The 14,943-nt window shown below is 49.9% G+C and overlaps 1 protein-coding gene across 4 annotated transcripts in view; it reads left to right on the top strand.

The window, feature by feature from the left end:
• SMYD2 (SET and MYND domain containing 2) overlaps nucleotides 1-14,943 on the top strand; it is a 49,325-nt gene that overhangs the window by 28,798 nt on the left and 5,584 nt on the right. For all 4 annotated transcript variants that reach the window (XM_045982787.1, XM_045982790.1, XM_045982789.1 and 1 more), the window contains 7 exons: nucleotides 56-166; nucleotides 2,641-2,701; nucleotides 3,429-3,553; nucleotides 8,863-8,930; nucleotides 11,529-11,631; nucleotides 13,898-14,008; nucleotides 14,579-14,699. In XM_045982787.1, the coding sequence (XP_045838743.1) occupies nucleotides 56-166; nucleotides 2,641-2,701; nucleotides 3,429-3,553; nucleotides 8,863-8,930; nucleotides 11,529-11,631; nucleotides 13,898-14,008; nucleotides 14,579-14,699 (700 nt within the window). The remainder of the gene's footprint in view (nucleotides 1-55; nucleotides 167-2,640; nucleotides 2,702-3,428; nucleotides 3,554-8,862; nucleotides 8,931-11,528; nucleotides 11,632-13,897; nucleotides 14,009-14,578; nucleotides 14,700-14,943) is intronic.

Genomic DNA, 14,943 nt, shown 5'->3' with positions numbered 1-14,943 from the left:
AACTTTATTCCTGTGTGTGAGTGTTTAATCATTTTCTTTTTTCTAACTTTCCCAGAAAGAAGATTGGCCCATGCACAAGCTAGAATGTTCTCCCATGGTTGTTTTTGGGGAAAACTGGAATCCCTCAGAGACTGTAAGGCTAACTGCAAGGATTCTGGCCAAACAGGTGAGGAAATGGGATGATGTTCAAGTGCACTTTCTTTCTTTCTTTCTTTCTTTTTTTTTTCCTTAAAGGTCAGAAAGAGGAGTGGCCCGTGGTGACCATCTCTGGTTAAACGTTCTTGGACTCTCACTTCCCCTCACGTCCCCATGGCCGGGCGTGGGAATAACACCGCAGGCAGAAACTGTTTGTTGTTTGCCCTGTGCAACGAGGATGTCACTTACCCCAGGTCGGGCACACAGCCACAGCTGTTAAATTCTGAACTTTTTTTTTTTTTTAATGAGGCAGGAAAATATGGCCTTTTCCAGTGTGAAGACCTGAGTGAAAATAACTAGAAAATAATTAGAGCATCCTAGGGAACCTGACTGGCCTGAGAAGCTTTGAGGTTTTCCCCTTTCTTTCTGGCACCTAGAGTGCTCCCTGTCCCTCCTCCCAGCAGCGTCCTGTTCCCCGCTGTCTCCGTCTCCTACTTGCTCTCATCTGGGCAGGCAGGGAACGGGCTGGAACAGCCAGCATGACAGACGCAAAGGAGAAGAAAAGGGGAAGGAGAGGAAAAGATGCGAAATCGAGGCACAGTGAGAGAGGAAGGGCATAAAAAACAGAAGAAGTAAAGAGAGAAATGCCCCCAAGGGAACTGATGATGGTCCTGGACAGTGTCCTCCAAAGATGATGCCAGGACTGGAATCCTCTGCCTTTTTCAGTCGGTCCTTACTCACGGGGCTCATGAGGTGCCAGATCTCACAGGACCAAACTAAAAGATGGGGGAGAAGCACCACGGGACGTGTCCTTGTGACACAGTGTAATAGGTTGCGTGGCACTTAGAAGGCATAGATCTGCCGAGGCCCTGCCCGTGTCAGGGAGGTGCTTACTGCTGCCGAGTTGGGGGCAGGGCCCCCGTACTTGTCTTGAAGCTGAAATTTCATCCACTTCTTTATACCCGCCCTTTATACCTTCTTTTTATCCCACCTCCCTTTAAAACTTTCTGTTTTTTGGTCCAAGCCAAAGGAGAGTGTAGTGACTGGCACATATCTGTCCCCAGCCCAAGTTAGGATCCTGGGCCACATAAACAGAGGTGGAACATTTCCAAACTCTGAGGTCATTGTTCCATTATGTGCGGCATGGATCAGGTGCTTGCTGGAGGCCACGTCGCTGCACTGGGATAAGCAGAGGATTCACGGGCTGGCTGTAGGGTGAGACCAAAACCATCCAAACTGTTTTCCTAGGAGGGTGTTAATTTTTGAGTCCTTAACTGACAATGATCCTGAAACATGTGCCAAGTTCTTGGTTGGGGGACAGGGTAGGAGGAGGCAGTGTGACCGGGCACGGTGTCACAGTAAGATCTGTGAGCATTTTGGGGAGGACGGGGTGGTCCTCCCCTGCCCCGCCTCACACTCTTGGTGGCATTTCTTGTACTGTGCTTAAGAATTCCAAAGAAGCCCGTGTATTTCCCCTGAATGAAAAGCTTTCCCAGGCAAGAGGACTTAACTAATCTTACAGAAATGTATCCTGTGAATGGAAGATTTCTGCTCCAAAAAAGAACAGTGGCAATGTTTTGGCACCAGGAGGGTGGTCTGAAGGCTCTGATGAGTTTATGCCGATTCCATTCAACTTGTATTGTAATTAGTTATTACTACTGATAGTCTGTTAAATAAAAAGTTACCTGACCATCTTTTCATCTCAGTAGGACTTGATGATTAGAGAAACCAGACCATTTGTATTCTAGTAGCTTGCAAAGGGTTAGGGGAGACAGGCTACCCAACTACCAAGGGTAAGCTTAACATGTTAACCAGGGAGGAGAGAGCGCCCTGCTAGACCACCTGTATCCCCAAATTGAATAGCCAGATTACAAAGACACGGCCTCAGGCCAGCTCTTGAGCTCTGCTTTTGAACTCTTGTCAACACCAAGTTTATTCATGTTCTCAAAGCCTAGCAGGTTTACTATTGTTAGCTCCTCTTGGGGTGTCTAGAACAAAGCCGGCAACACGTTTAAAGTGAATCTGGGCTCACAGATACCACCAAAAGTGTTCTTTTTGAAACACAGAATTTGAGATCATTTTAGCCTATGCTTAAAGAAAGTGTAAAATGGATGGGGGGTTTGATTTTTGTTCCTTTTTAGAGGGAGAAATAATAAATAGGATGGTTCCCCTGTAGACTCAGAGTCCTTTTAAGTCGGGGCCCTAAAAAAGTTGATGTCTCGCCACTCTCCTTTCCCGTGGCGGGCGTCTTTGAGCCTCCTGTGCGCACAGTGTGCTACCGGGTGTCAGGAATGTGGCAGACGCCTAAGAAAGTTTTCCGAGAAAGTCCTTCCGATTTGGGCACCGGGCAGATACTTTAGCGCCCGATGGCAGAACTCCTGGGAGGGTTTTCTTTCCTTCATTGAGAATCGTTGCTCTTCCCTGATGTCGATGTAACAGTGAAAGCACCAGTTTTTGCCCTGCTGGTTAACATCTCCATCTGTGTGGCTTCTTCCCGATCACCAGAAGATCCACCCGGAGCGAACACCTTCCGAGAAGTTGTTAGCTGTGAAGGAGTTTGAATCACGTAAGTCGTCTGTGACCGACTGAGGAGTCGTTGGGGGGACACGTGTCTGTGGACAAGGCAGGGCTGGAGAAAGGCACGGGAAGCTTGTGGTGCTGGGGATTTTAACGACTAGTTTTTATTTCGACTCGTGTGCCTGTTTTGAAAAAAATGACTGTAACTCTTTTTTTTTTTTTTCCCCCTGAGTTGACATGATGACTAGGAAATAATTAAGGGGAAGTAGGAACTCGCAGATGAGTTGCTGCATCTCGAGCTTTCTCCTGCCGGCTCTCCTGGCATGCTGAATATTTTTGTATCTTTGCTGAATTGCAGTCCTGTAAACAGCTGATGTCCTTATGAAAGGCATTAAGTCAGGGCTGTCTAGTGTCTTGACCATGACCCAGATTCCGGGGCTAGTGGTGAGGGGAGGGGCTGGGCTGGACCGCGCCTGCTTATCAGCGCTGGCCACTCATCCCTGACCTCATTCTTCACGGTCAGTTAAGATTTCCTGTTCTGAGTGACTTCCAGTTGTCAGAGGAAGAGAAGAAAAGAAATGGCACACTTTTCTTTGCCTAGAATTTATCAGTTACACCAAGTAATGGGGAAGAATATTTTCTGGGGGCTCCATGGGGTTTTCTTGGTTTTTTTGTTTTGTTTTTGTTTTTTTCTCCATGCCGTTTACAGTAGGACGAGGATGTAGCTAGGAAGTCAGAGTTTTCTACCCGGTGAATAACGGTTGGCTCATCCCCAGATCTGGAGAAATTAGACAACGAGAAGAGGGACTTGATTCAGGGTGACATTGCCGCACTTCATCACTTTTACTCCAAGCACCTTGAGTTCCCTGACAGTGACAGCCTGGTGGTCCTCTTCGCACAGGTAGGAACACCAGCCTCCAGTGACCGTCTCTAGCCTTTCCCTGTCCAAGTCCCTGTCCCCAGCACACACTTGGTAAAGATGGTCGGAAATAGACTGATGGCTTCTATGATGACAAGGCTGTTGACCTGTTGGACCCTGTTTTCCATTGCCCTGCTGGGTGACCTTGAGCAGACCTTGAGCTGGCCCTCCTTGATGAGTGGTACGTAGGAAATTTATCTGACCTCTCCCTTTTGCCACCGAAAGAGTTTATGAAACCAGAGGGGTGCCAGCACCCCAGTATTGTGACATACTAGAAGCTCCTTGAAAGGAAAGACCATTTGAGGTTCCCACATTAAATTTTGCTTTTCTTCTCTTAAACCTTCTGTTGTGACCCTAGTGTCTTTTACTCCTACAAACACTGTGTCACGAAGGCACAGGCCAATCCAGATGCCCCCAAGAGGGAGGCCTTCTCCGATGGCCCTAGGGAAGGACAGTCACCAAGACAGGAGTCCAAGTGGGTCTAGGTACAGCAAGTCTCTGCTGACGGCTTTTAAGACGTCTTGAGAGAAGTCTAGGTTTATGAAAATCAGATCTAATTAAAAAATCAGAGAGACCTCTGATTAGAAGTGGCTGAGGACTGGAAACCAGCTGTGTGGAAAGGCAGAGATGTAGGCATGGTTGGAACAGATGGAGGAAGTGTGGCGATCGCTTTGCGGCTGCGCGCAGCCTGACCCCATAGACGTTCCTCTTATGGCGAGGGTGGCACTTCCGGCACGACCTCCTGTATCAGGTTGCTCTCCCTGCGTCTCCTGCATCTCCTGCGTCTCCCCTACAAGGTGAACGTGTAGTTGAAGGTGACCTTCCCGGAGAGAGCAGTACGGCAAGGCTGTTGCGTGGGTGCACACAGCTCTGTTCCCCTGCCAGAAACTTCCGTCTCTAGCTCCACAAAAGACCTTGGGTGGATGCTTACCCGTCTTGATCTTAGAACAGAATCAGCGTCGCCTGTGTACCTTTTGACCCAGTCATTCCATTTTCAGGAATCTGTCCCAAAGAGTCATCAGAGATTGTGGACAGTAATTCACACGCAGATTGTCTATGGTGCGGTTCTTTTTAAAACTGGGAGGAAAGAAGGAAAACAGCAAATGTTTTTTGGCCAGTAGTACTTGGCATAGCCTTGTGACCGAAGGTTATATAGCCTGTATATTTTGTTTCAGCGGATGTGTAAAGATGTCCAAAGCGTGGATAGAGCTGTAGTGTAAAAGCAGGATTAAAAATGTGTATAATATAGGGGCGCCTGGGTGGCTCAGTGGGTTAAAAATGTGTATAATATGAGAATACACATACATATGTTAAAAAAAAGATTTGGTGGAAGGTCACAGGTTGATTATCTCCTGAGTTCTAGAATGTTTTTGCTGTTTTTTAGTCGGGTAATTTTCTGAATTTTCTACAATGAGTGTGTGTAACTTAAGAAAACACTCTAAAGGGGCTCAGTGGGTTAAGCATCTGCCTTCTGCTCAGGTCATGATCCCAGGGTCCTGGGACCCACCTCGGGCTCCCTGCTCAGCGGGGAGTCTGCTTGTCCCCGCCTGCCTTCCCCCGCCACATGGGCACTCCTGCTCTCTCTCCCTCTCCCGCAAATAAATAAGTAAAATCTTAAAAGAAAAAAGAAAAACACTAAAAAGAAAAAGATTAAAAAGCATCCATAATTCTTCCACTTCAGAAATTCCACGTTTAATGAATGAAGTGAGTCTCATCTCTTTTCTGACCCACTTGAACTGCCATGAGCGTGACTGCTACCAGTTGGATGAGTTCCTTGATGGGTGTCATGTTAGAGATAATATTTTTGTTTTGTGACTGTCGTCCTCAGGAAAAAAAAATGCCATTCTTGGTAAAAGAACAAAGGATTCCAGTTATGAGTGTTACAGTAGATTTTCCTAATTTTCGCTTTACCCTGGATTTATAGCACACTCTTCTAAGGGTCCTAAGACAGTGGATTTGAGTGACAGTGGGCAGTTGAGGAATTGACTAATCTGCCATTAAAAAAAAGAGAGAGAGAGAGAGAGAGATACCTGACTCTTTTCTGGACTAGAGAGGGCATGGTTATATGAGAACCCAGGAGAGATGAAATAAATAGAGTGTATTTTCCCTTCTAACTGTGAAAAAAGATCACTTCTCCTCCAGCACAGCAATGCATGCTGGTAGGACTTCTCAGTTTTGGTGTCGGAGCTCTGGGACCCGATCTTTGTAACCAGAAATCAAGGTGCTTGGCTTCACAAACAGAAGTATATTTGTGGTGAAAATGACTCAGAATCTTTGACGTTTGGACTGACTCAAAATCCAGGAGATAAAGATACACACACACACACAACCATATAATAACTGAAATAATTAATTCTTTTATAGCCTTCGTATTTATCAAACCACAGTATCCATTCTCACATTGTGTGTGTATGCACTTCCATGTGTATGTGTGTGTATAGACACACACGTGTATTTTTTCACTTCTGAATTTGAACAGGCACTTTTGGTTTCCCCAGAGAAGACTCCAAAGCAAAGCTGAAAAGTGCTGTTCCAGCCCCGGGCCACCCTCTGGCCCTGCCTCCAGCCCCAAGCTGCGTGTCCTCTTTTCCAGCCTCTGAGCCCTCTCCTCTCTCTGCTTCGTGGGAGGGCGTCGTGGGTTACCTCGTGGCCCAGCAGCAGCTGGCAGCCGAAGGTGACTGCTCTCCTCTGACAGCGTCGAGGCGCATTCTAATCGCTGGGAACATATGCAGGGTTGGGAAGTGTATTTTTGGTGTGCAGCCTACTTCTGGTCTAAATGCTAATGATGAGAATAGATTTAGCGAGGCACTTAACGCCTGAGTTGACTTGAAAAAAAAGGACGGCGGCCCATGCATCCTTCTTAACAACATGCAAGTTCACCGTTTCTCTCTGGGGATATTTCAGAAGGGAGGGAAAACTGGCAAAGAAACTGCTGTGCGGTTTGGCTTGTCCCCCATCCCCACCTCCCAGGAAGGAACCGTGAGGACACTGTGCTTACAGGAACCTTTGCTCCTGAAGAAACCCACTCGCTCTTCCTCAGGGAGAGGAGGACGGTGGAGGGACTCGAGCGACCAGGGCTTGTAGAAAACTGAAGCCCGAAGGAATGTGGAGTCACAGACTGGTCCGGCTGAGCAAGAGACGAGATTAAGAGGCAAAGGAGTGAGTCTCCTACCCCTCAGAGTTAGTGAGGAGCTGTCTGTCCCTCGATCGGTTTTGAAAATTGTCACTAGATTCTCATTCAGTCTCTCCTTCTGCAGACACTGCTGAGACATGGTGGTGCCCACTCCGAGGCTGTCTGTAGATCACGCAGGACCCGCCATGGTGCAGGGCACACAGCTCATGCTCCCGTATATTTCGCTGAATGAATGAGAATCCCCATTCGCTCTTAGTAATGTCGGTTGTGGCTCATTGGCTCCTGGTGGTTGGTTAATGTCCTGATGACAGAGCAGGTTGGGGTACTTGAACATGGCACCAAAAATATGACATGTCGTCTACGTAGAAATGCCTGACACCTCCAGACTTCAAAGGTTGTCCGTTTTTCCAGGCTGCAGTGATCTCTTTCTGTCAGAAGTTCTAAGTACTGGTTGTAAATATGTTGAATTGCAAAAGCCGCAAATGAAACCCGTCACAGCCCTTACATCTCTGTCCGTCTAGATTTCTAAGCCTTTGACATTGGCCTTCTTAGTTTCATGGGAAATTGCCTTATGACTATTTCTAGATCAGAACAATTTCAGAGGAAAATGGTATAGAGTAAAACTCTTTGGCGTTTCTGAGGACTCTGTTGTCTGATTATCTGGTCCGAACTCTGACTCCTCTACTGCCCCTCACTACTTCTATGGCCTTGAGCAAGTTCTCAGTCATTGACCTCTCCCTGAGCCTCAGTTTCCACATCTGTAAAATGGGTCATCAGAGCAGTTTTGCAGATTTATGAGAAGGTAAACATGTAGCCCCTGGCATAGGGCCTGGCCCAGAGGACATGCATAGTGGATGCTGTTGTGAAAAGCCCATCTGTTGGCCTGAAATGTCCCGGTGCAGTGTCTCCAGTATGGAAGGGCGTGGTTCTGACCCATGGGGTAAAAGCGTTCAGTGTGCGCCTCGCAGGCAGCCTTCACAGCAGCTTGGCAGGAGTTGGGGGGTGGGGGAGGGTCTCAGCCTTTGCCACTGGCTCTGGGCCAGTCACTGCTCCTCTCTGCAGATTCGTCATTGGAAAAGTACAAAGACTGGTTCCCCTTCCCGTTCTGAAGTCTTAGATGTAAAGGAAAAACACCCACTGAGTTGTCTCCCCGTTGGACCGGCTGTGCGTCGGGGGCACGGAGTTAGGCCTGTTCATCCTTCTGTGCCCAGGGCCCACCCTGCAGTGGCTCTCAGTGAACGTCAGTGGAAAGAATGAATTTATGGAACATAAAATCGGGCTATACAGTCCTCATGGCAGCCTGCTTGCTCTGGGTTAGACTTGCACCAGCGCGAGAGTTAACTCTTCTTCTTAAGGCTGAGACAGTTGCCAGTGGTTGATTTGGGCCGAGATGTGAAAGGCGGGCGTCTGTTCCTTAGCCTCCGGCCCTCGGCCATGTGCCTCTCGACGGGATGGACAGCAGTCAGGTCAGCTGTGGAAGCGTTTTCCCATTTACCACCTCACCGCGTGGGGCAAATTGTGGATTAAGTGACTTCTTTTTCTTCATGTATCATGTACTGGGGTGCGGTTGACAGACAGGGTTATAGCTTCAGGGATGCCACACAGGGCATCAGCACTGGCGTACATCGGGAAGTGGTCTGTGCTCTCAGTCCACTTGTCCTGTCACCTCACGCAGTCAGCACAGTGTTCCTGATGACCTTCCCCATCCTGGACGTCACATCCGCCTGGGTCGTGGCAGCTTTTTTACCCAGAGAAAATCAGGGACAGAGGGACCCTGTGATGGGTTCGTGATCACACAGCCGATCTGTGGCATCACTGGGACTGGACTCCAGGTATCCTAACTCCAAACCTCAGTCCCTGGAGCCTTAGCGGCTGTGGTGGCCTCGGGCCACTGTGTCTGTTGGGGGGGGGGGGGGTAGGTCGGCTGCACTAAGGGTTCTTCCTTCCTAACCATTCTGCCTTTGTTTGTTACACATGAGATTGCTGGGTCAGTTTTGTTTGAGCCAAGGGTACATTGGCCAAAAGACAGGTTGTTACATCACTCAACTGGAATGTCGTCCTAGTTAATTTGTGAAAGGTCAAAATTAAAGAATGATTTCTATCCAAAAAGAAGCTTCCTCTCACCTGTTTCTTTCTTTCTCCCCCTCTCTCACTGCAGGTTAACTGTAATGGCTTCACAATTGAAGATGAAGAGCTTTCCCATTTGGGATCAGCAATATTTCCCGAGTAGGCTGAGTTTGACTTCACTTCTTTTCCTTTTTACTTAACTTAACACTAATTAGATTTTTTTTTTTGATTTTTAAATAACCTACCTAACTGCATGTGGCAGACATGAAACTCCAAGTGAATTAAGACACCTTTTTAATTCTGCCAGATTTCAAAATATTTCCCATCCATTTAAGGATCCAAAGGTAGTAGTTAAGAGAACAGTTGCTTGTTAAGTCCTGCTAGGTACGGAACTATTATTAAAGAATATTTTATAGTGTGCATAGAAGGAACAGTCCGTGCCCTGCTGAGAAATTTGCTTTTTGCATGTCTTTGGTTCTGGAAATCTTTGTTTCTTATACTCAAAGCAAAACACTAATTGCCAACCAAGAATTGGCCATAGGCTAATGCAGAGACGATAGGAGCTGCTCCTACACCTGTTTGTTCTCGAAAAATACGAGAATAAAAACAGCACAGCTTGGGGGGGGGCGCTCTGCTCAAGTGGCAAACTGGGAGGATTTCAAAGAACGACAGGATTGTTCTTTACTTCAGGAAAACTCAAGTCATTCCGGAAGACTGGCCCGCTGACAAATGGAGATCTTTATAGCTCTGACTGTCATGGATTTGCCAAAAATGGCTTTGCTGTGGTGGCTGCTGGAACGGGTGTTTTCAGATGCTTTGGTTCCCTGAAATCCAGCCCTCGCTGCAGAGATGGAGCAAAGGAGCCCTCGCTGCACCCCCCCGTCTGAATCCACAGTGTAGATCGGCGAGGCTCTTAACACACACCCCCGAGCCTCTAGCTTTGGGCTGAAGCAGAGAAAGGGGACACCTGTGTGTTTGCTGTGGATGATGTGTGAGCTCCCAGGTCACGCGTGTGCGTGTGCATGTGCGCGCGCGCGTGTGTGTGTGGCCACCTGGATCTGCACGTCACACGGGTCTGAAAGATAGAGAAGCACCTGTACAGGCCTGTGTCTCGGGAGCACCTGCCACAGGCTTTCCCGGCCACTGTAGCCGGGAGTTTCTTCGCGTGATATTGTCCCCGTGGCCAGAATGGTGGCCTCGGCCGTTCAAATTCTGATAGTGAGGAAAGAAGTATCTTGGGGAGAAGGCCTTGGGAAAAGGAAGGAGAAACCGGGAAAGGCCATCAGACCTTCTTTAAAAGGCCCTTCCTGACAACTTCAGGCCTGAAAGATCATAGCTGCTCTCAGTGTTTTCCAGACGGAGAGCAAGGGTCAGTGGTGGTGTCTGGGGCTTTACGGGCACAGTGATTGTGGGAGAATGATGATACCTTGGGCATGAACTATACTGGGTTCTTTGCCTTGGTGAATTTCTCCCACCGTCATTGAAAAGATATCCAGGGGTCTGTCTGGAAATGAATTAATAGTTCTTCAATGAAAGATTCTAGAAAGCGGCTTTTCCCTGAGTGACAACTTTCAGTGCATTTGTTTGTCAGGTTCCCTGGGGCCTGAAGGCCTCTCGTTAAGCCAGGGGGGCTGTGCTGCGTGGCAGAGGCGACCCTTCCTAAGGACAAGACAGGGGACTTGCTCCGTGTTCTCCCAGGCTCAAGGCCAGCCACATGGCTCGCTCACTGTGGCCTTAACACCTGGGAGCTGGGAGACTACCAGTCCCTGTTGTGTTCTGCAGACCAAGGGCAGCCCGTCCTCATCGGGCCCCAGTGCGCTCTGCTCTTTTGTGCTGGGGCAGACAGGACCAGGGTTCTGGTAGCTGAGGGCTCAGGCAAGTGACACCGGCCTCCAGAGCCATGTTGCATATGGATTTGAGTGCCCATATGAGCCCCAGTTTCCAGGCAGTTTTAATTGGGGGAAAAATCCCTTTGGGCAGAAATCATATCGGCATTGTGATTTCAAAGGCAGCATTTTCAGAGATCAAGCACTGTTTCCCCGTAGTTTAGAAATTTCTGTTCTCAGAACTTTGACCTTGATATAATCAGAAAGCTCAAAGCCCCTCGCATAGGCGAGTCTCTCTGTCCTCTCCGTCCCTGAAAAGCAGACAGTGAGCAGCAGGAGCAGTAATGTCCCAATTTTCCAGATGAGGAAATCAAGGTGTGGAGAGAGAGGCTGCTGGGCTCCTCGGGGCCTCTCTGGGTACCCCAAGCCGTGCCCGAGGAAGCTGGCCTCTGCCTTGGTGGCAGTTTCCCAACAGCTGAAGAAAAGACGTCAGAAGTGATCCACAAACAGAAAAAGCCACTTGGAGCCGGCACCCCGTCTGTCCCGCGCGGTGTCCAGTGGAGGAGCCGTCTGCCACGGCCGCTGGGCTTTGAGTCCTTCGTCTCTCGTAGGAAGGAACGTTGGTGGGATTCATTGTCGCCACTATTTTTATTGTTGTGTGTGTGTGTGGTTATTTTTTGTTTGTTAGTTTGACCCAGATGTCACCATTTTGAACTGTGAATTTCACTTTTCCATATTGCTTAGAGGCATTAGATATGGTACAGATACAGGCAGGACGATCTCTTAGACTATGATGGCCAACTGTTAGATTGTTTTTTTAAACGTCCTACCAAGATCTCAGTCTTGTAATCTAATAAGTACATAGCCTGGGATCGCCTGATCAGTCTGTCTGCCTTCTGGAGAAAACTGGATTTTCTTTTCTGATTGACAGCGTTGCACTGATGAATCATAGCTGTTGCCCCAATGTCATTGTGACCTACAAGGGGACCCTGGCAGAAGTAAGAGCTGTGCAGGAGATCAGCCCGGGAGAGGAGGTGAGTGTGAGGGCCGGCAGCGGCTGTGGCTGTGGGTTTTCAGCCGCGGTTTTACAGGGTGATCTGGAAGATTCTGTGTGGCCGCACCGGGCAAGACAGGCTGGGAGTGATCCCAGCAGCTGACCGTTTCTGGTCTCAGGCCCTGCAAGTTAGTGATCAGGTTCATGGCTCATGACTTCGAGCCCTACGCTTTTGCCTTCCATTCAGTGCTCCCCATTTCCGTCTATGGCCAAGAAAAAACAGGAAAGAATAAATCTGAGCTAATCCCTTACAACGATTGATAGAGATTTGCAGAGAAAGGACACTGCCCAAATGGGCTCAGCGAGATTTTGGAAGCTCCTGAGCGTCTCTGTATTTCTCCTGCCGAACAATTGAGTTTGAGCTTTTGCTTTTTCTTAGTGAATTTTGGCCTGCCCCCCCCCCCCCCAAAGAAGGTCAATCCCACTGTTACATGAAAGAGAGAAAAGCAACCCAGGAGTAACTAACGTGTTGCACTCCAGACGCACCCATGAGCCTCGCACGTGCTCTCTCTCCACATCTGAGCTCCCGAGAGAGCGTTGTTCAGCGGTTCAGGTGGTGGCCGAACACACCAACCGGGCAAGGGGAGGCCGTCTGTGGCCAAGAGGCATCGTCCTAAACTTAGGGACACGGAGAAAGCCAGGTGTTCTGTCCCCTGCTCAGTGATTCCCTGTCCTTTGCCATGTGCTGGCTCTGAGCGGCTGCGTGGCAAATTGCTAGAGGTACACTGTGTGCTCTTAAGTAAGAGATTCCCTAGCAAGGACACAGGGATTGGTTAGGAACGAAACCTCACACTTCAGAGTCCATTTCAGTTTAATCGTCTTCAGTGCTATTTTAAGGTCTTTGGGTATTTCAGATTTTAGACGCAGTGATTGGTGTGCTAAGTGATCAAGGCCTTGGCTTCTCCAGAAGCGGTTGAGCAACCCACAGCCGAACTGGGGCGGCCAGTCCAGGGCACAGATGAGACTTTCTGCCTTTTGACCAGGGTACCCTGTTTTCAGTTGGGGCGTCTTGCGACCACGCCGATGCCTCCTGTTAAAAAGGCACAGTCTCAGTGGGTAAGAATGTAAGTCACCAGGCTCAGGTGCTCCCCTGCGGCTGCGTGTGGAGACTCCAGTCTGTCACCCAGCCGGGCTCTGCCTTGGTCCGCACAGCGACACTGAGCGGCCTCTGTCGCCATCTTCTGGGCCTTTGTGTTTGTTGTGCGCTGTCTCTGTCCGTCCGGTCAAGGGAACGAGGCCCCTCTTGCGGCGAGGGAGGCCTGCAGAGCTAGCTCCTGCGATCCGAAATGCCGTGACCTCGCTTTGGGGATCAGGGCTCTGGGGCGACTTGCCCTTCAGAGAGGGTGTCAGATGAGCCACGAGGTCTCCCTGACTGCCCTTTGGGTTGGGAAGAGCCTGGCTTGGCGGTGCCCGCAAGCACCCAGCCTGGTGCAGGTCCCCTCGCCTGCCAGCCTGAGGTTACTGGCGCGCTGGCGGCTTTGTGACATCCATCTGTTCGGTCAGACATTTGCCTGATGGTGTGGGATGAGCAGTGAGTGCTGTCCCAGTGAGTAGATAATGGGCAGTTAAATGCCGGGCTCCTCCATATGCTCCAAGTCCCAGTTATAGACCCCGTTAGAAAACAGCAAGGACGGGAGGACCTGATGAGCTCAAAGGCAAGACTTCTCCAAGTTCTCTGGCCCAGTGGGGTAAGGCAGCAGCCTGCTGGTGTCCTCGAGGCTGTGTCCTCCCTCTGCCCGGCCCAGCCTCTTGCTCCCTTGCCAGCAGATCGCAGATGTGTTCCTGCTTCCCCTCCATCCGGCAGGGCGTCCAAGCTGGCCCAACCTGGCAAAGAAAGGGGCCGAATGAAGGCCAGGCAGACACGAACCCGGGCCGGTCTCAAGCATGAGAAGGGTCTGTGCGTCTCCACATGTGACGGGGCCCCGTCCTTGCTGGGACACATCCACGGTTGGCTCTCTTTGGGGAGGAAGGGGGTGGGCATGCTTTCAGCGCTCCCCGTTGACTGTTCTGGGGACGCCTCGATTCTCTAGAAGGTGGAAAGAAAGGCTCTTTCTTCCCATCGCAAGGAGGTGGACGAAACTAGGGGATTGCTGACTTTAGAGAATTCAGGGTTTTTAAAGGGAAGAGCATACCCCCAGCTGTGGCCCTCCTTGGGGCCCACCCCCGTGAGCGTTTGCAGAGCCGCAGGAAGGGGAGGGAGCCAGTGCACCTGCGGCAGACAGCCTTGTCCACTGTTTCCCCTATAGGTGTTCACCAGCTACATTGACCTCCTGTACCCAACAGAAGACAGGAATGACCGGTTAAGAGACTCTTACTTCTTTACCTGCCAGTGCCAGGAGTGCACCACCAAAGACAAGGTGGGGCCCCGATCAGGTAAAGGGCCGACCCCACGCTGCAGCTCAGGACCTCAGGCGCCAGGCACTGCCCTGCCTGCCTGGGGGTATGCGACGCCCATGTTCTTCCGTCCATGCCCCCCCCCGCCCTTCCTCACTCTGTTCTCTTGATTCATAGATGTGTGAGTCCACAGATCGGCCCACAGCAACCATGTTCTAAGTGTCCTGCCTTGATAAGGATTGTCTAGAAAATTCGTGTTTTGTTTTTTTTTTAAATATTTTATTTATTTAACAGACAGAAATCACAACTAGGCAGAGAGAGAGGAGGAAGCAGGCTCCCTGCAGGGCAGAGAGCCCGATGTGGGGCTCGATCCCAGGACTCTGGGATCATGACCCGAGCCGAAATTCGTGTTTTTATTTGTTGTAGAAAGGTGGGAGAGTACTGAATTTCTTAGGTCCGGTGCCCGGTTTCCTTGCGGCTTTAGAATGGGCGAACCGCCATCTCTGCAGGGAAAAATAGACTATTTGAGAGGTTCCCCCTTGGTGCAGTTTCTGTACGAGGTAATGTCTTGCACGTGTGGACATTTCCCACAGGACAAGGCCAAGGTGGAAATCCGGAAGCTCAGCGATCCCCCAAAGGCAGAAACCATCCGTGACATGGTCCGATATGCACGCAACGTCATCGAGGAGTTCCGGAGGGCCAAGCACTACAAATATATCCTTTACAACTGTCCACAAGTTTACTGCCCCTCACCTGCCAGAGGTGCTGGTGAGCTGGGAGGAGGGAGTGGGAGAAGGGTGAGCGTAAGATTCTGAACGTGGAAGGAGGAGTGTCTCCCGGCAGGTGCGGGCAGAATAACGGACTGCCTGTGACGTGGCGTCACCCGCACCCAGTTGTATGGCGTTGGTGTCATCTTTCTTCTCTTTGTTTCACTAGTGTGGTCGGGAGCTGGATGTGG

Source organism: Meles meles, chromosome 17, assembly GCF_922984935.1.
Source record: "Meles meles chromosome 17, mMelMel3.1 paternal haplotype, whole genome shotgun sequence".
NCBI lineage: Eukaryota > Metazoa > Chordata > Mammalia > Carnivora > Mustelidae > Meles > Meles meles.
The sequence above is the reverse complement of the archived record's forward strand: the minus strand, read 5'-3'. Positions and strand labels throughout refer to the sequence as shown.